Source organism: Cinclus cinclus, chromosome 7, assembly GCF_963662255.1.
Source record: "Cinclus cinclus chromosome 7, bCinCin1.1, whole genome shotgun sequence".
Lineage (NCBI taxonomy): Eukaryota > Metazoa > Chordata > Aves > Passeriformes > Cinclidae > Cinclus > Cinclus cinclus.
In genome coordinates, this window is record NC_085052.1 from 17885330 (window position 1) to 17908947 (window position 23618).

The 23618-nt window shown below is 42.9% G+C and overlaps 1 protein-coding gene across 1 annotated transcript in view; it reads left to right on the top strand.

The window, feature by feature from the left end:
• Nucleotides 1-23618, top strand: part of ARHGAP22 (Rho GTPase activating protein 22) — a 113054-nt gene that overhangs the window by 83652 nt on the left and 5784 nt on the right. Inside the window, exons 4-7 of the mRNA XM_062496382.1 lie at nucleotides 11936-12143; nucleotides 15689-15821; nucleotides 20801-20874; nucleotides 21833-21954. Coding sequence (XP_062352366.1) covers nucleotides 11936-12143; nucleotides 15689-15821; nucleotides 20801-20874; nucleotides 21833-21954 — 537 coding nt within the window. The remainder of the gene's footprint in view (nucleotides 1-11935; nucleotides 12144-15688; nucleotides 15822-20800; nucleotides 20875-21832; nucleotides 21955-23618) is intronic.

Sequence of the window (23618 nt, forward strand, 5' to 3'; positions counted from 1 at the left end):
ACTTTTAAAGATCTTACCTCTGCTCCTTGCATGTATTTCACCTCAAAAGCTGGTGGCTCAAGGCTTTCAGTGACATTCATTGCTAGTGCCCAGGCTGGTCTGGGCACTGAATGGAGACCCTGCAGTAGCTTGGTCATCCCAGAGCAGAACTGGGTGTTCTTGGAGTGCTGGGTTAGAGCTCCTCAGGAGGGAAGTCCCCCGCTACTGATTTCAAAAGCCCTAGGCAGCAGCATGAGTTCTGCACTGCAACACTATTCCTGGCTGTCAATAGCCAGCTTAGTTCCAGGGGCTTCTGAAGGATGATGCAGTTTGGCAGGTGAATGAATTTCTAGTTCTCTATCTTTTACCATGGACAGTCTGGGGCACCAAAAAGCAGGGACCCTGAGCTGGGGAATGGCAGGCAACTTCTCAGTGCCTCTGTTCAACCAGATTGCAGAATGAGGAAAAACTACAGAAGTCACCTCTGTTACATTTGCAGGTGAGCAGGGTAAAGCCTTCCATGGGATTTGTTTGATGGAACTTCTTTTGGTTGGGAAATGCTGAATAGATAAAATGAAACATCATATGGGTATGTTTTTATTTGAATGAAACTTGTGCTAGGAAAGGTTCTTTAAGTTCAGGGTAGAATTTTTAATGCAAGCTATGCCCCAAAATGATCTGGTATTCCAGAGGTTGTATCAGCAATTAAGATGCAAAATCTCTATGAAGCCCTTTCCTCAAAAAAAGAAAAAAATACTTTGAAAAAGGTCCTGGGAAAAGAGAAGATTGCAGGAAGTTCTGATGGATAAAATGACACATCTAAGGAGAATTTGAACAGTTGCACGGTCATGAGGATTAAACCAAGAAAACATGGAGTTTCATGCAGTGCACAATTAAATTGTGAAACTCATTATGACAAGATGCAGAAATAAGAAGAATGAATTAATTGAAAATAAAATTATATGTGTTCATAGATGATAAAGCCTACCTGGGCAGTCAAAGAAAGATTTCTGGAGGGAGTCACTAGCTTAGTATTCCCATTTTACAAAGAGCAGTTCAGCTTTAGATAAAATGTGATGAGGTTTGTGTTTGCTTTCCTCTTCAGCTATGATGTGCCATGGAGAGTTGACAGTGGCTGTGCATTTGTAATATTGTTGGTGACTACTGCCTGTAGCACACAGTCTGACCAGTACCACCCCCTACACTGGTGGTTTCCTGTAATCATTAGATTCATGTTTGACATTTGAGAGCTGACAGTCTTTAAAACACTGGTGGTTGTCACTGCACGTCCTGGCAGTGTATTAATGGGACAAACGTGTTCCTGTGGTGTTTCTCAGCTTGCAGGCAAGTATTTTAATTTCTGTGTATTAGTCCTTTGATGAATGTTATGAGAATATGTGATTACTGAATGAAAGGGAATGGTAGCTGGCTCCTTGCAAATGGCAATTTTAACCATTTAGGAGTGGAGATGGACTAAATTCACTCTGTCTCTCTTTTCTTATTTTCTTTCTAATGTTACCCTTCTCCCATCCACAGTTACTCCTTTTTTCTTCTATTTCATCATTGTGTAATTGGACTTGTAATTTCCCCTTCATGTCTTCTCAGTTGCAGGTTAGAGAAGGGAACACTTGGTTCTTTACCACTTCTAGAAGTGTTCTTTAAAGGCTCACAAGTTTACTGAAGAGTTTTACCTATTTTACAAATAGGAGTTAAATGCTGCCCCTTTCCCAAGCACAGCTGGTCAGGTTCAGTTGTTGATGGAACTTAAACAATGACCTTATTGCTTGGGTGCTGAAGCTGTAAGATGATGAGGATTTTAGCTGGACAGGGGAGAATAAAGATAAATATATGGGAATTAGGTAACAGATTTTCATCATTGAGTTTGAGGATGCAATAAAATGAAACCACATTGACCTGGTAGCGAGTTTTACAGTTGAAAGTTAGAGGCTGACAGAGGTATTTATGATGAAGTTTGATTTGGATAAACATCCATGTGTTCAGTGTTGATCCTGTCTGCATCTCAATGAGTGATTGTGCTTAGGTTATCAACCCTGGCCTATGGGAGGGCTTGGGATATGGAAAAGCTTCAGGACATAAGGTTGTTTGGCTTTCTGAATGGATAAAAGTGCCTAATGTGCTAAGTGTTGGCTGTGAGTCTGGATCACAGTCCCTGCCAGGTTCCTGGACAGCCAGAAATGCAGGTGAATAATTTTATTCCATACTAGAGGTTTCAGACTCTGAGATCCTTTCATTGGAACCCACAGCTGGAATTCTCATCCATCTCTTGACAATATAGACTGGTAGCAACAATTGCACTATGTCATAACTACTTTTTACTTACCAACACTCAGAATTTTTGTAAAGCTTTTCTGTGCGGGGGAGGCATCAACAATCAGTACCACTTGAAAGAGGTGACCTGCTGATCGAATGCTTTCACAGACACAGCTTCAGACATCTGCATGGAAGCTGTCTTTCAAACATAGACAGACATATGCAAGAGTCTACAAGTAAAAAATTCTGTAAAATATGATCTTAGGTTGTGGGGGGAAAGAAGTCCAGGGCATGTTGGTCTGATCACTGCTTGCTAAAAGGCATTTTTTGCTTCTCTTGATGTTTTGTTCTCTAAATGCTCTTGCCTTTGTTTAGAGAGAACTAGAGCAATAAACACAGGGGGTTGGCTGTGGATTCAGAGTGCTGTGGTTAAGTGATGTTTAGGTCTGTTTATCATCTTTTCTCTGTGAGCACAGTTACAATATCAGTTTGAAGCATAAACTGGTCAGTCCATCACTGGGTAATTTACTGTGCTGCTTCGTCAGTTCCTTTCCTGGCATATTTTAGAGAGATGGGAAGGCACAGGCACATCACACAGGTTAAAAAGAATCTACTGTGATAGAAAGGTGAGCATAGCTATTTGCAAATCTTTAACCCAGAGTGAACTGTTTTATCAGTCAGTAAACAGAAGCCTGTTTGTCCTCAAAATATTTAATTTCACCAGTAAAGGGTTGAGACTCCAGGCCCGGAGCAAGTGAAGGCTGTGGGGGCATAATTTTGTTCAGAGAAGGATCAGAGCAAAATGGTTGGAGAGGGAGAAAATGGGGAAATTTCTGTACAGAAGGAATTAGTGATGGAGTTTTTCCTGCTGGTTTCAGCTCTGTGACTGGTCGCCTCTAGCCAGTTTTCGGCAGATAAAAGATGTTCAAGTGTCCAGGTTTACCTGGATTAAAAAATGAGTCTGTACAATGTTTAACCTTCTTGAAAAGTAGGTGACTTCAGCTGTGGTTCTAACTTTGATACTAGGCCCTTCCTGTACAAATAGAGCAATTTCCTAGATCTGAGCTCCCTCAGATCTTCTTGATTGTACCTGTATATTAGCTAATCCTCTAAGCCAGCATCTAAAAATACACACACCCCATGGGCACTTGCTAGACCTGTGCAAGCCAGCAAGTTTGCTCACAGTCAGAGATGAGGGGAAATGCTCTGAGTTCATGCAGGTTCACCATTCCTGTCTGTTACAACCATACTGAAGACTGAATTTCACCTGAGTTAGATGCCAAGCCTGAAACATACTTGGATTTTCAGAAGCTGTGTGAGCTGTAGTGAACTCTTCAGCCAATCTGGAGGCTTACAGTGAGGTGTAAAGGCAGGATGCTTTTTACCTGTTCTGGTACCTGCAACAGAATAACTGCAGTGGTGCTAGCTCATGAGAGCTGGGGGCTCTCTCCCTGCAATGACACTGGGAAAGAAAATGCCTCCAGCTCCCCAGCAAGCAAGTTCATGGGAGGTGTAATGTTTGGACAATGTTATAATCCTAAATTGTATTTTAGAAAATAAGAGCTGCTAAACTTTTCTACACTTAAACAACTTCATACCAGTGGGGAAAGAGGGAGATCAGCCTCCATTACTCATTCTTTCCTTGGCACATGTGTGCAGAGAGATCTCCAGGTGAAAACTTCAATGACATGTTAGATGCAATGTGGGAAATTATTTGCATTCTATTGCTATTCTTGTGGTATCAAGTGTACTTCTGGAGTCTGCAGCCCCTGCAATCCAGTGATTATGTGTAAATCTTGGATTTCATTTTTGACAAATGTGGTTAACAGAGAAAGCAGGATCCAAGTGTGATGTGCAAATTCAAAGCACAGAAGAAAAAAGGTATAGTGATTTTTAATCCAGTTTTGTCATAAATTTTAACACCATGTTTTTAAAAGGACTGAGAGTTTCATACAAGACAGGTGCTACATGTGGAGTGTGCAGCACAGTGTTGCTGTCACAGGACACCTATAGCTGCAGAGTTCCCTTGTGCAGGGAGCACCACTGAAGCAGTTTTCTGCTTTAGTTCTGATGCTTATGTGACTGAGCATGTGCTCCAGCTTTTTCCTCTCGCCAGAGCTGTGTTTGCTCTTTGGAGAAGAGTTTGCTCAGCTTCATCATCTCATAGCATTGTAAGTTCTGCTGAAATCTGATTGTGCTTTGAGTCATGCTGTGTCCTTGGGCACAGAGAAGCTGTGAATTTCACAGGTTAATTACACTTTGGCTACAATAATATCCATGTTAAACAGCATGACTTTCTAGTTTATTGGATACCTCCTTGTTCCTGTGTTTTGAGAGATGGAAAACGGAAATGGAGAAATGAATGGAAGAACAAAAGTCTGCATTTGCTGTCTCCTGTGTTCCCAAACACTGAGTCCTAGGCTCCATGATGTTATTACCAGATGTGACACAATTTGAGGTATTATTCCAGTAGTGCCAGAAATTCTGGTGGTGTCTCAGCCATTTACAAGTGGATTTATCCTGCTCACCAGTTAGCATTGTGGGCAGGCTCTCCCAAGCCTGCAGCCTGCTGTGTTCGCCACAAGGGAAGAGAGGATAATAAAAGGGTGAAGAATACTCAGGACCTCAATTGTACCTTTGGTTTAAGGACTTCCATCACTTTCCAAATCATGTTTAGTGTGCTTTAAATACTGTCTAGTGTATTGGGCTTTTGGTGCCTAGCTGTGCAGTACCATGCTATTTATGGTGTACCTTGAATAGCTAAGGAATACCTTACTGTCTTGCCAGTCATAGAAAATTTTGATTTGGAAGGGATCATCAAAGTCCCAGCTTCTGGCCCTGCACATGACAGCTCCAAGAATTGCACCATGCCCAAGAATTGAAGCTTTTGATGCTGGTACTACCTCACTTGTGGTGAGAGGCACTCTTTTCCTGGGGAGCTTTTGGTCTAAACAGAGAATATAGAAAAGTTTGTTCAAGACAACATTGTCTCACTGACTAGAATCTCACAGCTTGTCTGCTGTGTCAGTATCTTCTTGGACATGTGTGCTCAAACTGGGACCCAGTGTATCTAAGGAAGGGGTGGCCACTAAGTTCAGGTGAATGTGTTGTATTGCTGTAGATAGTGACCACAGACATTTTAACAGCCAAAGCAGGTGAGCAGCTGCAAACAGGGTTGGCTTTTTGTTGTTGTTGTTTTGGGGTTTTTGTTTTGTTGTTTGTTTGTTTTGAATTTTTTATTTTTTTTTTTCCTGCAGAGGGAGAAAACTTAGCTAATAGTGATAAAATTACTCAGAAGCCTGGTGCAGGGGTTTTGCATGGTGACTGCTGCAGATCTGCAGTCACATGAGTGCATTTTGTGAATGGGATGGAGGCCTGACCTCTGTATAACTGCATAGGGCATTGCATGGTAAGCGTTTTTGTTATGACAGGCTTCTTACCCTGAGAGCACGACCGGGTGGGGGGGTGAATGTTTTCCTGCAAGTTAAGTGCCTGGGTATTGGTTCACATGTAAGGAGTTTTGTCTTCCTCTACCAGTTATTCAGCTGAGCTATTAATTCAGGCTTCTTCATTGTAAAGAACTAAAGCAGAGGCTGTAAGCACCAAAAAAACTGCACAGGTCAAGGAGTGTAACTTTTCCTAGGTTTTGTTAGACTTTCCAACGTGCCCTAGAGCTGTGGAGGTAATCTCAGAGCATGCTAAAGCTACTGTGGGTAAATGTTCCCCTCCAAAACCAGGTTGCTGCTTCTGGTGCTTTGAAAGCAGATGGGAGGCCAGACCGGGCACCAGGCTGCCTGCAGCACAGTAATATTGCCTGTATCAGGAAGGATCCAAAGTGTGGCATGCAGACAGCAACTGTTGCTCAGCTTTTCCAGCTATCTAGAATAGATCTGACAAGCAATTAGAGCATGAATATATTACAGAGCCGATGGGGGATGCCTTTGTTAAAACTTGTGACCCATACTTAGCTGCTGTTTACATTGGCGGCTGCTTCGAGGGTGGGCAAGACCCTACCTGCCTGTCTTTCTCCTCTCTCCTTCCCTGCTCCAGCGAGCCGGGGAGCTCTGCATCCCATTGGATATTTCAAATGCTTTCTGCACAAGTCATAATTAATGCCGAGTTGTGGAGCTCAGACCAGATGTGCTGCCGAGATTATCTCCCAGGGCAGATCGGCTGCTCTGTGCTCTGTAGCGCTGGGTGCATGGAAATCTGCCAGTGCTGGGACTCAGAATGTGTCTGATGCCTGAAGTCAGGACTTTCTTTCTCTGCCGCTCCTGCTGTCTGACACTGCCTGGTTTCTGCTTGAAGCTCAGCGCCTGTCATGTAGCGGAGTGCTGCACAAGAACGAGAGGTATGAGATGATTTTCCAGAGTTTAGATTTGTTACGGTTTTCTTTTCCTAGAGGAAAAGCAGATATATAATTGTAGCCTTAGACAGAGGTTAAGAATCTTAAATAAGAGCTGACTTTACCAAGGGGGAAGGACACAGTCTATAGCCAAAAATACTACTGGATACCAAGCTGGCATGTGGAGACAGTTCTGGGGAGAGGTGTTTCTCTTTGCATATATATAGAATATTTAAATGGACGTATGTGGATGAGAGCAACCAGCTTCTGGTATATGGATGCTGCTCTTTCTGGGAATGGGGTCAGAAGATGCCAAGTTGTACCACAGACCCATTTGTGTGACTGAGCAAGTTATCTTGTCAATTTTTCTTGATTTCTAATTGTCTTTTGCTTCCTTCCCCTTCCCCTAGCCCCATTCTTTCATTCTTTTGCTGGCTGGATTGTTTAGTTGTTCAGGACTATCTTTTTTTTTAGGCACATATGGCTTCTACCATTAAACTATTTTTTTTTTTCTCTTGCTGCAGTAATTCACGTACTCTGTGCTTGGGTGGGCTAGGGGAGGGGAAACAAGTTAAAGATATGTGTGTGTTTGGTGCTGTGGAAGCATATGCATTTCTGAATGTCTGCCCGTGATTTTTTCTTAGCGCTTTCATGTGTGAGAGCGACAGATAAATGGGAACTTAAGTATGAAAGTGGGAAGGTAGAAGCAGGCACTTACCTGTGCAGGTGAGCACGTACACAATCTTTATATCCATAAACTGCCTGTCTGTGAGGCACCACATGCGTGCGCGGGTGTATGTGCTCTTGTACAGCAGCATCCAGGTGTAAGCCTGATTATCTTCCCACACATCTTTTAACGTGTGTGGAATAAGCTGTACATGCAGCTGACGTAGGTGAGCCTGGACTTTTTGTACTTTAAGCAGATACATTGTCCTTAGTCCTCTGTATGAAGAAAATCTACCTAAAAACTGACATTTTCTATGTCTTTAGTTTATTTTGGTTGAACTCAGAGCCTCTGATGAGGAAAAATGTAGCAGAGAGCATATATTTTCCTGCCCATTGCATGTCTGGACAGCATAGCTGAATGTATAGGCTTTGTATGCCTGGAGCTGGTGGGTGAGCTGTTCAGGCCAGGACAGAGAGCCTGTCTGTGTCTTAGTACATCATTGCTGGCTTGCTTTTTCCACAAAGAGTCACCTAAATCTTTAAAGAACAGAGGCAGCTTGTTGGAGTAGAGGAAAGAAATTCTGTACCTCTGCTAATTCATTTTGTTAGTATCTCTTGAATCTTTCTGAGATTAAGGATGTGGTTCCAGGCCTGATGGAGTTTTTTTCTGCTTTGAAACCAAACAAAAGGGCCTAGCTGTAGATAAGGGTATGACAAGGAAAGTTAACCCTTAGGTTGCTAGTAAACATTTGGCTTTATTTCCAGCTTAACTCCGTCTGGAGTATGACTGGATGGCATTGGCTCCCCTTCTTTAGAATGAAGAGAAAGACTTTAATGTCTTCCAGCGGGATCATCAAATGGAGTGAAGTGCTGCCAAGTTGAGTCTGAGCTGCAGGGCGCAGTGATTAAAAACAGGCCAGTGCCTTGAGGAGCCAGAGGATGAGGCTGTGTGTGACTGGCTCCACATTGCTGCTCCTTCACAGGCAGGGACATAAGTCCCTGTCCAAAACAGACACCTTGTCAAGTGCTGGGAGTTTCAGGGACATTTTACTGCATCAGTTTTACAAGCCCTGAGACCCGACAGAAATGAGATGAATGATACAGAGTCACATAGACAGAGCCACAGGAAACCAGTTCCTCAGTTTGCCCTGTGTGGCACTGGGACACTGAAGTAGACACATCTGCTGAGTCTGTTGCCAGTGTGGCTGAGGGGGCCCCAAGTGATAATTTTCCTGAACTTCATCAAGGTCCCCCAGCAGATGCCCAGATGAAAAATTTCTGCAAGCCTGGAACTGTCAGCATCTCAAACTTCCTTTGACAGTCCCTTTCCAGCCCCACTCCATAAATAGCTCTTAGCTTGCTTTTTCTATGAACCTTAGCACTATTTTTCTTTTCTAAGCCATGGACAAGTTCTGCAGCCACTGCACAGATGAACAATTTCTCCAAGGCAAACTTTTCAGTCTCACTAACTGCAACTTTGTGCTTTTTCTCTCTTAACACCAACCACAGCGCTCTCACTGCCAAAAGACTTGGCCTGGGTGCAGTCTTTCTTCTGAGCTGCATCTGTGGTGGCCCTTGTCTATGGCTCAACAAAAATAAAGGCAGGATAGAGAGAAAGAAAAAGCATGGAGCTGCAGCGTAACTGAAAAATGTAACAAAGGGAAAGTTGCAGTTAGCAAAAGGCTTAGCTTGGGTGAAATATTTTATCTGAGCAATGTTTGGTGATCTTTTCTAGTGCTTCCCTGGGAAATTAGCATTCAAGTTCAAGGGAGAACAAAAGGCACAGATCTGCAACTGGAAATGGGAGGGTGGGAGGCAACTGAGAGAGATGGGCTGCGAGAAGCATTTCACCCTGGCAATAGCTTGAGCCCTCTTCCCACCAAAAAATGACCTATGCAGACTATGTGATCTCCATAGCACAGCCCTTCAGCAGACACTGTCATGCAAGAAGAAGCTCATGCTTGTGCCAGCTTCTTTCACTCATCCTGTGAATAGGTAGATAATTTTCCTCCTCAGTCATGTTTGGTTTCATGTCTGTTTTTTCTTGCTACTTACTTGAAATGATCTGGAGGCAGGTGAAGAATATTGCAGTATAAGAATATTTCAGTGCCTTTATTTCCTCCAAAGATTATTGTTTTCATTAAGGAGAAAAATGTTACTGACCTCAAGGTGTGAGGAGGAAAGATGGGATCTCCAGCATCTGGCTGTGCAGGAGACACCCACAGTAATGGTGATACTGTGTGAAGGGTCCATCTGCTGCTCCATTTGAGTCTCAAAGGAGATCATCCTTCTATCTCTGTTACTTTAGCATCACATTCCTTATTCTCTGTGTCAGTGGTCTCTATTTGACTGTAGTCCACTTGTCTCCAGAAGTCACTCACAGGTAGATTGCACCTACAGAATGCTACTGCTCTTGTGATCCAAGTTGACTGTGGAGGCAAGGACTGATGTTGCCTGAAATGTATTAGAGGTGCTGCTGAGCACAGACCAGCCAAGGCTGGGGAAAAGTAGATTCTCTTCAGTGGAGATTATGCATACAGTTGTTCTGTGTGTGCTTACTTATGTGTGTGTCTGACACTGCCTTTGTCCTTGATCTGAGTTAAGTGAAGAACATCTGAGCAAGAGCTTATAGAATAACACTGTATATGTGCTTTATGCCTGAGGAATGCAGAGCATTTACCTCTTTCCCAGAGTTTTCTCTAGGCAGACCCATTAGGAAACAGATTCAGCAAGTAGGGATTTGAGAAACGAGGGCTGCTATTGCCCTGACATGTGCCACATCCTGACCTCCCTGAATTTATATGTCTTGCATCTAGAAAAATGGACATGTATCATTTTAAGGAAATAGATAGGCCCCATCATGACAGCAGGTATTACATGGTGGAATTATAAAGCAATCCATGCAAAAGCAGAAAGAGATTCCTATCCAGGAAACTAACATTAGAGACACCCAACTAGTAAAACTTTTACTCTGCAATAAACCAAATATATACAGTGATAAAGATAAGTCACTCCCATGCTCCAGGGCATCCCCTCCTGCCAGGATGAGGGAATTTCCTTTGAGAATTTTCATGGCCCTCCGGCTTTGATACTGTAATGCAGTTGTGTAGGCTGTGGTGTAAGGAAAGTTTCTGTTTTCTATGTATAACAAACAGGCAGGGAGAGGAAACTGGACTTCGGGATTCTTCTTGCAGCTTTCATTCAGTGAATTGAAACTGATAATGATACCTTTGTTTCACTGAGGATTCAGCAGGGTTGGCCTGAATGTAGAAATAGTCACTAGTGGGGGAAGGTAAGCAGAGCCTTCAGAAATGACCAAATTCCCTGGCCTGGTATGAGCAGCTATGTGCAAGTATTAAACACTGCTTCTGGCTATTTGGTGTGAAACAGTGCAACTCCAATAATCCATGCTGCTTTTTTTCTCAGACCTGCAGGTTTAACTGAGTGCTGGATGAATGACCTAAAGACCCTTGATATCTGTAAAAAACTTGTTGTAGCTTTGAGAAATCCCTGAATAGAGTTTCCTACCTGCTCTGGTCTGGTATTATCTGAAAATCTGAGAGTAGATTCTGAAATTCTGGAAGTAGATTCTGGGATTCCCTCACTTACTGATTTTTGTATTGCCAAAACATGATTAACTTGGATATTATCTTCCCTTATTCCACCAAACATTGTAGGGTGTTAGAATTAGAGCTTCAGAACTCAGCTCAGTGGCAGTCCTTTTAGACAGAGCATTCTCCTAGTGGTAGGGACTGAACTAAGACCTCTGGATCTTACAGCCTGAGCCCCTTCTGTGTTGCCAAAAGATCTGATGCCAGAGGTGGCATTCAGCAGCTGGTATTGGCCAGGAACTCCATACTCCCCAAAGAAACAGACAGTGCTTCATACTTAATGATATATGTCTACAGTCAATCTGACTAAAGTGTTAACCTAGGCTAGTCTGGTTTTACAGAATATGGTGCTTCTGATATTTTCAAGAAATGCAAGAAATACAGCATACACTTTTTAGTAGGAAGGGCAATGGATTTTGCATGAATTTTACTGGGTTTTTTTTTGAGGGGGGGATATTTAATTTTCATTCAGCAAGTTCAATTAAAAGAAAAGAAATATAAAAAGTTAGAGTCTCCCAGGATGGTGGAAGATTCTCACAATATCCAATTTCAGTGCTCAGAGCTGTACTTTCTGTGTTAGCAGACCACTCCTAGTGGGATTGCTGCTTTTTGGGCTGGCCAGCTGCAGACTAGTGGAGGACAGCTGTGTGACAGCCTAAGCAGTGGGTGCATGCAGGAAGGAAATGTGTCCCACAAAGTCAGCGTAGCCTTTGTTTTGGTCTTCTTGGGATGGAAGATGCAATGGAAGTATAATTACTTAATTAAAATCTAGCACAGTTGTGGATAACCATAAACATAACCTAAAAGCCACCTTCCTTGGGTATCAGATATAAAGCAGCTTAGGGCAGAGGATAGTTTGAAACACTGTTGAGCAGAAAAAATAAATTCATCATGTAATTCTTGTTTTTTTAAAATAGCTTTATTCTTCAGAGTCTGTTAGAAACTGGACCTTCACAAAGGCTGCCCCCTCCATGTGAAAGCTTCCCTCCTTGTGTGCCCCAAGCAACAGCTCAGGAGGAGTTTAAGCTGACACCCAGATGTCTCTCTTGCTCTCTGCTGTCAGGGATCTTTGGACAGCGCTTGGAGGACACCGTACAGTACGAGAGGAAGTATGGCCAGCGCTTGGCCCCACTGCTGGTGGAACAGTGTGTGGATTTTATTCGGGAGCGAGGTCTTACAGAGGAGGGGCTCTTTCGGATGCCTGGACAAGCCAACCTTGTCAAAGATCTGCAGGATTCTTTTGATTGTGGAGAGAAACCCCTTTTTGACAGGTGAGTTGGCATCACCAAATTCAGGCTGGGATATGTGTGATATGTAAAATCTGCCATCTGTAAAATCATGCAGTGGCAATCCTAGCTTACATGTTCCTTCCCACACCATCATTATCTCTGTTGAAAGCACTGATGGAGCTTTCTCCCGCATGGTGGTGGGTGTGGAGGTCTTTATTCAGCTCAGTGCTGGAGCAGAGCCCATTGGTCTGTGTGGGGCTCCTTCAGTGCTTCAGCTTAAGCACATGTTGAATGAAAAGCGTTGCTAGATTTGGGTGCAGCAAAGGGAGCAGTTCATGGGATCCCATCACAGAAATGGATATGACAGAGGTGAACTAGGTGATACACTGCTTTCAGATGTTGCACTCTCCCAGCAGATCTGCCTGGAGCAATATCTCAACTCTTCCTTTGTCACCAGGTTTCAGGATAGTCACCACCATCTGACATGTTTTACCTGGCCATTATGCCAGCAGCTGTTTTGTAAATGCTCAGCTTAACATTGGTTCCCATGGGAAGAGTGTCAGTGCTGTCTCTGAGTGCTCCATCCAAGGGCAGCAAGGGAAGAGGCAGCTCTCAGCTGTCCTGTCTCTGCATTGGCCTCAGGCAGTCAGATGATCAGAAAAGTGGATGCTGTCAAGGCCCTTCCAGCCAAACACTGTCATTTCCCTGTAACTAACATTTCATCCACTCTGCCACATGTACATCCTGCCTGGAGTGAAGGTCAACATTGTGAAAAGCTTAGTAGCCCTTTGTCAAAAAGGGCTTGACCCTAACAGAGACCTTGAACTTCAGGGATATTTGGATCCAAGGGCATTGTGGAAATCTGGTATGATCTCTATCACAGGTCCATAAATGAGATCAGATCTGGGATCTTGTCTTGGAGGCCTGTCATCATTTCTTGCTGGAACTCACTAGCCCCACTTTTCCAGGTGATGCTGGTGGCATCTGGTGTATTACCAAGACATTAACCTTGGGGGATTGCTCCCCCTGGGCCTGCCGCCAGCCTCAGAATTGCCAATTCTTTCCCTGCCCTCCACTGCAGGAAGAGCTAGCAACCTCTCCTGCATGGCGCAGAAATAGTGTTTGGTCTCATCTCGAGAAGTGTCTCTTCAGAGTTTATTTGGAACATTCTTCTAATTCTTCCCTTCCCTCAGCTTCCCAGACCACCCATCCTCCTTCCTTTGATTCCTAACCACAAACAGTATTTGTTCCCTAAATGGAAGTGTCAAACATGTAGAAATATTTTCATGAAGAAATAAGTTTGAAATCATCAAATTGTCTCAGTTAATCTTTTCTTAAACAAAAGATTCAATTTTTTAAAATTGAATTTTTATTTTGTATTTTTAATTTAATGTCTGGGTGTTCTAGTCCAGAATTAGAATTTTCTTAATTCAGGGCTTACATTCTGGAACAGGAGTATCTATGGAAGGAATTAATTAGGAGTGAACGTTTCAATTTCATGTTTTACTTTTGCTTTATTTAACTTAATTTTTATGTAGATAAATCAAGCCTCCACCCAGCATTTTTAAAGCTAAATACAATTACACAGTGGTTTGGATTGGAAGGGATCCTAAAGTTCATCTCCTTCCAGCCTTCTGCCATGGGCAGGGATACCTTCCACTAGACCAGGTTGCTCAGAGCCCTTTCAGCCTGGCTTTGGACACTTCCAGGGATGGGGCACCCACAGTTTCTCTGTGGGCAGCCTCTTCCAGTGCCTTACCACCTCAGGTGCAGAAAGCACCTACATTTGGCTAAATAGATCAGTGCTAAGTGTCTCCGTTATTGCCTTTTGCTCTTTGCACCATGTCCCCATGTACACATACACTCTGTCCTGTGTATTTGTAGTCACAGACAGCAGTAGGGAGAGGCAGTTCCACTCTGGCTAAGTGAATTGCTTCTCCTCCTGGCAACCATAGTTTTCTCTATGTGTAACTATAACTTACCTCTGTATGGCCTGGGATACCTTGGCTGCAGAAATGTGAAATCCTTATGTTTCTTTCCAAATCAGGTGAAATGAAAGGAATATCCATTCTTATTTCCCAGCTGCAGTCAGTGCTTTTAGAAGTCTTCTGTAACTACAGTGATATACTAGGTGCTTATAGCCTGCCTGCCCCATGGTGGATCAAGGCTTTGTGATGACTGACAGTTAAAACACTTATTTTTGAAAGGCTTTCTTTTTCAGTGTTCTTATGAAAGGCCAGCTGTTGCTGTTTTGGAAGCACCTCCAGCAGTCTGCTCCTGCTGCACTTTCGTGCCACTGAAAGTCTGGCTCTATTTCATATGGTATCGTGGGTGAAGCAGTTAGTGCAGCCAGTGGTCCTGAAGCTCTGTTCTGGGCTCTGCTTCTCAGTGATAGTCACATTCACCATCCATACCTGAAACTCCACACTAAAGGGAAAAAAAAACAATAAGAGTACTTATCTCATTCGTAAAACACTATAATCAACTGAAGAAAACCACTGTGTTGAAACTGTGATATTCTCAAATATGATAGAGCTGTTTAATAGGAATGGCATTAGCAGGATTAGGACTAAGTGGTATCTGCTGATGGTTTCCTGTTGTAGTTTTTCCACTTTTGTTTTAGCTGTGTGTTCCAAAAAAGAAACATACTAAGTAGAAGAGATTCAGCTTTTGGAGAGAAGAGAGGATTTTGAAGCTCTCTTGCCCAATGTTCTCAGATATGTTTTCTCGGAATTCTTTAAAGATTGTGAGGGCAATGGTGGGTAGGGAGGAGCTGGTGAAAGAATCTGTTTAGACTTCCAACAACAGTCAAAACTTTTGAGGAGGTCATCTGCAATGATTAACAACGTTGTATGACAGGAAAATTGGAATGGGGGAGAGGTATCACCATGCACTAGAAGCTGGGTAGCTGGAAAGGGTTTATCTTCCTCATGGGACCTGACACATCAACCCCAACTTTAAAGCAAAGGAGAAAGAAGAGGAAAAAGACATTCCTGGATTGAGAGAGAAAATAAAAGCTCATATCCTATCATAACAGGTGGGCTAGGAAATTCCAGATACCACAAGCCAGGCAGCCATACCAAAGGGCAATAAAGGACCTGGAGAAAATACAGCTTTGTCCACTTTTTCTGAATGATTGACCAGGGTACGTGGGAGCCTGGCCCATCAGCTGTATGTGTGTCCTGGCTGGGGAGAGTATCAGGAAGGATCAGTGAGAGGCTCAGAGGTATGCAGAGCTCTGCTGTCAATGCTGTGTGATCACTGTGCACTTGCCTGCACTGTTCCTCACATCCCTGGTCCACACTGGCAGAGGAACCACAGTGTCACCCTACCTTAAGCAATATCATGGGCATGTCCCTTCCACTGCCTGTGTTACCTGAGGTGCATTTCTGTCTTGACAGAATGGAAATTTCCCTTGTTCCCTGGCAGACCTTCCTGCCTAGTACCCATGACTGGCAGAAGAGCTTCTTTCCATGTGCCTACTTTGTCCCTGGCCCTAAGAGGGACCTTGATGCACCCCCAACAAAAGGCATTAAGCTTTGAGGTAGTGTGGGTTTCTAAATTTCCTTCCCTCTTCTCTGTTGCAGCAACACAGATGTTCACACTGTGGCGTCCCTCCTGAAGCTTTACCTTCGAGAGCTGCCAGAGCCTGTCATCCCCTTTGCCAAATACGAAGACTTTCTTTCTTGTGGACAGCTACTCTCAAAAGATGAGGGAGAGGTCAGTGATCCTTCTAATCTGCCTCCTCAGAGAACGATCCCAAGAACCAATGTAGCACAGGCTTTTTCCTCATCTCTTCAAACTTGATTTAAATCAATTAAGTCCCTGGGAGCCTTTTTTTCTGAATTTTCCTGAAACTGCAAATTGGGTGCTGTTATCACAGGATGCTGCTTTAAAAAAAAATAGTCAGTCTTGTAGCCTTGTGCTTCTTTCTTCTGAGCAAAGCTCTTGGGTAACATAATTGGCAAGAGATGCAAGGTAGGAGGAAATTTGGGTTCCTTTCCCAGCTTTGCTATTTACTCATTAATAAGCTGTATGGAGTCACTCCCTTTGTCTGTGTTTTCCATTTTATGTATCAGAACAGTATATTCTTCCCAAAGATTTTGGTGGATGAGACATTGATCAGTGCAATGATCCTTGTTTTTCTTAGCAGAAAGGTGCTATGTGAAGGCAGGCTATGATATTATCCTAGAATGGTGGTGGGAGGGGGGGGGGGGATGAATAATGCTATGAATACTTTGCCAGAACCTTCTTATAATGTTCTTCTCTATGGTTTCCAGGCAAGGGAAAGGGCTGACAAAAACTGCCAAATCTGTGACAGTCATGGAACAGGATAATTTACAATTTGTTTGATCTGTTTCATCTATATTGTGGCACTCCTGTAGCCCTTAGAAGATTGCAAAAGCACATTAGATCTGATCTGATTTGATCTGATGTGGGTGCCACCTTCTAGAACAGAAATTTAAAGAAGCTGAAGGGGCTGTTACTTGTGTATTTGCTAAAGAAGCAAAGGTCTGAGGGCTTGTAAGTTGTGGTCCACAGTTCTGTCCCTTTTCTGTGTGTGGTCTTTTTGTGTCTGGCAGGATTTGTAAAAACTCTTCCTCACTGTGAGTCTGGGGTTCACTTTCAGTTCAAGTGGCAGAAGGCTCTGTGGAGATTGCCCTCTATGATGCCCACAGGAAAATGCTTGTTTGCACACATCAGATGCAGCATATGTGGCAATATAACTTTTTTTATGGCTAAAAGGCAAATAACACTCAAATAATGTAACTTCTAGTAAACTGTGAGAAAGCAAATTTGTGTGCGTGACACAGTATGTTATCACACGTGGTTATGTACTTGCATTCTGGACACAGCCACATCAGGGTGCCCGTGCACTAGTGTTTTATTTTAGTAGGTAGAGGTGTGCGTCTGCTCCCTCCAAAACTTGCTCATTTTCTGCCTTATCCTTAGTGAACTCAGGCATGTCTGCAGGGTGCTGTGTTACAGACCCCACAGAAGTTATTTCACAAGAAACAGCAGCAATCTAAGGCAGTGGAGCTGGTTTCATTTTGGTCATAAGATGTGCAGACTGGGAAGTTTTGGATCCATTAAGCACTATTGCACAAGAGTAGAGATACTGCCAAATTGGGCAAACAAAATTGTACATCACTGCTCAGCTTATTAACTATGTTGTTTGCCCGATTTTGTCTGCACAGGCTGCAGTAGTTTGGGAAACTGCATCTGTGTGAGCAAGGTCAGACTCAAATGACTTGTAGAGCAGAATTCTCTTTTGATTAGAACGGCAAGGGGGAGCACTAGGTAGCCAAAATGAACACAGAAAATACAGCACTGCTCGTAGCACAGAGTTGTTTTGTTAAGGTGCTGTTATAAACATAAGCAATTTTGGTTTTGTCAGGGAAACCTGGAATCTCAGCGTGGGCTGTTTACCTTTTCAGAAAGCAAGGTGGAGTGCACACAGCAGGGGTGGGGAGGATGTACGTGCACAGTAGCACGTGGAGCAGAATGCAGCACAAAGTCATACCTAGCCTGTGGGGCCTGACTCGCCTCCCACATGGAAAATCCCCCTGCTCAGAAAAGTGGTTTCATTGAAACCATGATTTTTAACACATAATGGTAAGCAGGGAATATAAAAATCAAACATTTTATTTTGTAAGAGTATTTTGAAACAAAATGTACTGATTTAATTTGAAGTACTGTTTTCTTTTAATTTTTCATTTGAAAGTTTTGAGTGAGACTTTTGGACTCTTAATATAATTTTTTTGTTTCGTATGGCCACCCTCACCTCACACCTAAAAAAACAGAATTGCTTACAGTAAAGTAGCCTTTTGGATAAAAATGTTGGCACCTCATGTTGCTACACTGTGACTATGGTGAATGTGTGACTGTTATATAATTAATAATTAAGAATTATTGTGGTGATTATTAACCTGGCCTAGTACTGCCCTAAGTTTTTATTCAAACTGCTTTTCGTCTTCATTCTGCCCCCAGCTGACCTTTGGTGTTTGAATGCAAACAGGGTCGTAACAGACATCTTGGGTGGTGCTGAGGTCTCCAGGTATTTCAGCAGGACTACAGCATTAAAAAAGATTTGATTCTGATCCCAACTGACTGGGAGGAGGGTTTGAAAATGTGGAGCAAGAGAGATCTTCAAAAACCTAAAAACTCATTTGAGTCTGAGCTGCCTTGACATGATGGTATTTTAGCCTTTACTGCTACCTGTACGCTAGAGATACACACAGCAGTTCAGTGGATTGGACATAAGGCTTCAAATGCTTTTTAAAGAGGCATCTGCATTTTTTATGAATATCTAAAGTGTTGCTAGTTTTCCAGCCAAACTAGAAGCTCTGAATTGGTGCTCATCTGTTACATACATTGCAGAATCCTTGGGTTTAGCATCAATCATAGGAAAATAGCATTTTCAAGGAGGTAAGAGTTATTTCTGCAAAATCCCATGATAAATAACAGTACAGTGCTTCTATTGCTTGCTGGGCTGCAGCCATTGGGAATGATCAGTGCTGTTTGTTACTACAGAGGTTTCAAGCTGGTGTTTTCCTCTGTGCTGTTGCTGTGGTGTTCCTAGGCTAAGCCTCTGCCTTCTGTTGGCCAGGTAAGGACAGGCCTTGGTAAGGACAAATCTGGCAGAGCTGATAAATGCTGCAGTAGGAGAGAGTGCTTTTTTTCACCTGTCAGGTGTTTGTACTTCAATGAATATAAATACACTCTCTGTGTAATACCATGCCTGAGATTCCTTGTGACAAAGCATGGATTATACATTTTTAGAACATTTTTCTTTCAGGTAGCATCTTTTGCTTTAGGTCATGCCTACTGCTATTCACAGCTGTCTTAAGTTCCTGTTCCAAAGTTTTCTCTTACACTAAGTGGAACCAATGGCATTTTAATTCAGAGTGCTTGAAATACAGTGCCAAATATCATCCCAATTTCCCTATTTGAAACAAATTGGGTTACAGAGCAAAATTCAAGAGGGAATCAGGTCTGTTAGCTCACCTAGTTCTGGTTCAAACTTGTCACTTGAAAGTTGGTTGACCTGAACAACTGACCTTAGCCTTCACATCAGTAGCAGCTGTCCTTGATGGAAAAATTTTTAGAAGTTTAAAAAAGAGGATTGAGATTTCCAGAAGAGACTGGCTCTTTAATAGATGTCACCATTAAACCAGCATAGTGTTTAAGGTAAGGAATTATGAAGTGGTTACCGCTTTTAAGAATTTGATGTTTTGTTTTTTTCATTAGAGAACTTTTTTGTGCTGGGATGTACAGAATAAAAAAGTACCTGTATATTTAACTAATAAGGAGGAAGGCAGGAATAGGCACTGCTCTACAGATCTTTCTGGCTTGTCTGGACTGGAGAAATCAGGGCGACGGTGCAGGAGTTTGGCCAACAGAATTCCCTTCCTAACAGTTCTTAAAATTCAAGGAGAGTTTGAAATTAATGTTCAGCTGCACTTTTTTGGAACCATTTGCTTCTGGAATTTCTCCATTGTTAGTCAGTAGCTATCACGCTTCCTTAAAGGTGCTTTGGTATCTGTTTTTCCACAAAAGGTTCAGTTGTCTCCAAAAATAAGCAAATCTCCAGGGCAACAGCAGCATTGACAGGAACAAGCAAATGATATTTAGGATTGTGGCAGGACAATAGCCTCCTGAGTCAGAGGTTTTCATTAGATGATTTAAGTAGCTTCAGGGGTTTAAGTCAGTCCTTCAGCTGATGTGTCATCCTACATTTTACTGTAAAGACAGAAATTTTGTGAAGAAATATGTCCCAGGTCAGAATGACTGCAAATGGAAGTATGTCATTAAAAAGTAGGCAGTTGACTTGGAGTCATCCAGCTTTTTTAAGAAAAAGCTTTCCTCTGCTAAACTGAGCACTACTGCAATGTATTTATATTGCACTTGGTGCCTTGAGAGGCCACCTAGAACAGAGGCTAGACAGAGTTAAAGGAATAAAGTAGGTATTTATTAAAAGGCCTTCAAAGGATACACCTTGGGCAGTGCAAGAGCCTGGCTGGGGCTCTGCCAAGGATGGACCCAGGATGGACTCAAGATGGACAGTGTGTCATGAGTTCTCACACTTTTGTAAGCTTTGGTCCATTTACATATTGGGGTTAATTGTCCAATTACAGCTTCAGGTTATGAAGTCCCATCCTCCCAGACTGATCTCCTCAATTAGATGTTTATACTTTTTGGGCCTGAGGCTGCAATGGTATCCTTGGTTCTCAGGCTGGAAAAGGATTGTTTTGTCTGACTAAACTGTGAACAGAACTTGCTAACAAATTTATATGAAGTTCAGAGTTATATATTAATGCAGTACGGAATATGGTAAATATGAAAGCCAAAATGTAAGGCATCACACTCAGTGCCTCCAAGTTTCAAATAGGCAAAGGCACATCTGCTGCTACACTTATACCAGTGCCAGTGGGCAGGCCTCACTACCTGAAGGGTTCTATATCAGCCATTAAAGTTTAGAGGAGGATTTCCACTGAAAACTGAATTGAGTTCTGGACACTGGGTTTTTGGTAAGGCACAACACACAGGATGACACCTCTCCTAAAGCAAAGCCTCTGTGTTATCATCTGTTGTTCAACATTTGGCTGTGGAAAGAGGACTTAGTCCTGAAGGAAAGTCACGTCTGCTTTGTAGCATTTACATTAATAGCTCTGTTTCTTGTTTTTCCTGTCCCTCAGGGTACCCAGGAACTGGTTAAACAGGTGAAGAATTTGCCCCAAGCCAACTACAACCTCCTCAAATACATATGCAAGTAAGTAAAATTAATTAACACTTGGAAAAGTCTCTAAGTTTTGTGAGGCTGTCTTATATGCAAATAATATGCTCTGAAAGTATGAATATTCAAAAACCACTTAAGTGTAAGTTACAACTCCTCTAAAAAACGTGGGGGTGAATGCAGCTTGCCTGAAGGAAGCTCTTGGTTTATCCAAGAGCATCAGCCAAGCAAATTGCTGCCACCTACAGCCTTGGCAGCAGGCATGAATGATACTAATACATGATATGGTTTATTTCAGAAGCACGTACACATCACTAAAGACAGGCACTTATTCCAGATGCTGCACACTTGGAAGGTTTGACACAAGCTGAGTAGCAGATGCAGTCAGAATAGCCAGTCTGGCATTTGCTCTGGTTTGGAAGTGGGGTTAGTAATGGCTTCCTCTTGGATCACCAGGGACCCTGCAGCCTTGTCTCCTTTCGCCTCTGCTGATTTTCCCAGGTTTTGGGCTGCCTCTTTATCTGGGGATTGGAAGTTGATTTTTAAAGGTTACTTCCAACTCCAACCATTCTATGATTCTGTGATCTGTATTTTGTTAGATTCAAGCCAAGCCACAAAGCTCTTTCCACAGGCTGCTAGTTGTCAGACAAGGATGACTTATTACTTCTGTTATATCTGTAAGTGAAAATTCACCAAAGTCAATCCATGTAATTTGAGAGTTCCTATAAAAATGAAAAATCTGTCTTTTCAGACTCGGTAGATGGTTGGGTCCCTGCTAGGTGGGTACTTTTGGCAGACAACATCCTGTCTTCTCTGGTTCATACACTAGGAGGGACCTGGGGTTATACTGAATATCTGAGCTACAGTAGTTCCTCAAATCATTTCAGGTCTCAGGGTTGTATGTAAACAGGAAAAAACTGAAAATTTATAGTCTGAGAAGTGACCTACATATGAATTCCCTCATCCTTTGATTTTTCTGGGGGGGCTTTTTAAGGTTCCTTGATGAAGTTCAGGCTCACTCCAGCATTAACAAGATGAGTGTCCAGAACCTGGCTACAGTATTTGGACCAAACATACTGCGGCCCAAAATGGAGGATCCAGTGACCATGATGGAAGGTGGGTGCTGTTCTGGTGGGATGGCACAGCAGCTGTGTTTTGGAGCTGTAAGCAAAAGCCATATGTTCCTTGGTAGCTGTACCAGTTGCCTGCACAGCCAGAACAAGTAATTCCTTTCATCAGGGCCTGTATTCCAAGGGTATTCCAGCTGGCATCTTATCCCACTCACCACTGGGCTAGGACTGTCTCTCCTCTCTACCATGTGGAGATGCCTCTGTGCCCTTTGAAATTCTTTTTGAACCTACTGCTAAAGTGAAAGCTCAGCTGTTTTTTTCAGAAAGACCGTGCTTAAGTACCAAACTGCAGTCATTTAGTGTTGGTGCATTTCAGTGGTTACACAACTCCCTGTAGAGAACATCCAGGCCATGAGGAGAGGACTGTAGTTCTGGCTGTGCCACAGTGCCTATAACTAGAAGTGCCTTAGAAGTGTTGTCTTCTAAGGAGACTGTATGGATAAAAACTTCACAGAATAATAATAATAGTAATAATAAAAAGAGTTGAAAAACAGTTAATTTTGCCTGTAAAAAATCTGAAGCTTTAGAATGATGTGCTTTCATATGAATCAAGCAGAATGCTATTAAGGCTGGGATACAACTTCTCTCCCAGATTGCATTGAAACACAATTACTGTGGTGCAAGTTTTAGCAACGTTTTTGCATAAAGTTTTGCAGGATTTTGGCAAGCCTGCAAAAAGAATTGATTGGTTAATTAATTAGGCACAGATGGAGATGCTCTGCCCAGGATGCCTGAGCTTGTCTCTGGTTCTGCTCCCTATCTGGCAGGGACAGCTGACATGGTATTTTGTGTGATGCACATCCTTCACAGAAGGCTAGTATTGTCATGCCTTAGCAGCAGCAGTGCCTTGAGCTCTTCACAGGTGATGTGCAGATGTGTCCCCCCACGATGGCAACTCACTGCAAGGCAACAGGACAACTTCAGAGCATGGCCTGGTGTATTAGAGTAGTTTAGGGACTCGAAGCCTACCACAGAGATGAGGACCATATTATTAAGGGTAAATTTGATACCTTCCCCTGGGGGTGCAGAAGGTACGAAAATCGGGGAGGAGAAGGGAGTGCGGGAGCTGTGCTTGTTATTCAGTGCTGGAGGAGGGGACAGCTGGAATCAGCCTGTGTGCGATGCTGGGACTTCCCCTAGTGGCCAGCGGGCTAGCGCTGGCACAGCTCTCACAGTCATGGCCAGCAGCGTGCCCTCTGTTCAGCTGGCACAGGGGACGAGTCCGGGTTCAGATCACCTCAGGCATTTCATTCTGCAGCTCATCCGATAGCAGAGGTGCCTGCACTGTGCGCAGGTGCGCACATTAAGGTGCTGGGTCTCTCCTGATAATGATATAAAAACACTACAGTTATCTGACCTGGAATTCTGTATTGCCACAGATCTGAACTGCAGAAAAATTGGGATATGTAGGCTGGATTTTTAGACTTAAGCATTTTACTCATAACAGGATTGGCAATGTTTTATTTTAGTTTAGGTTTGTTAGATAAAAGTAACACAGAAGTGGAAAGACTCAATTCTTTTTAGCTTCAGGGTAATTGAATCTCCAAAATAAACTCATAATGAGATCTTAACAAAAAGCACTCTAATTGTGTCTCCCTTCAAATTTAAACCATGTGTTTCAAATAGAAATACCCGATGTTTGACAGCTAA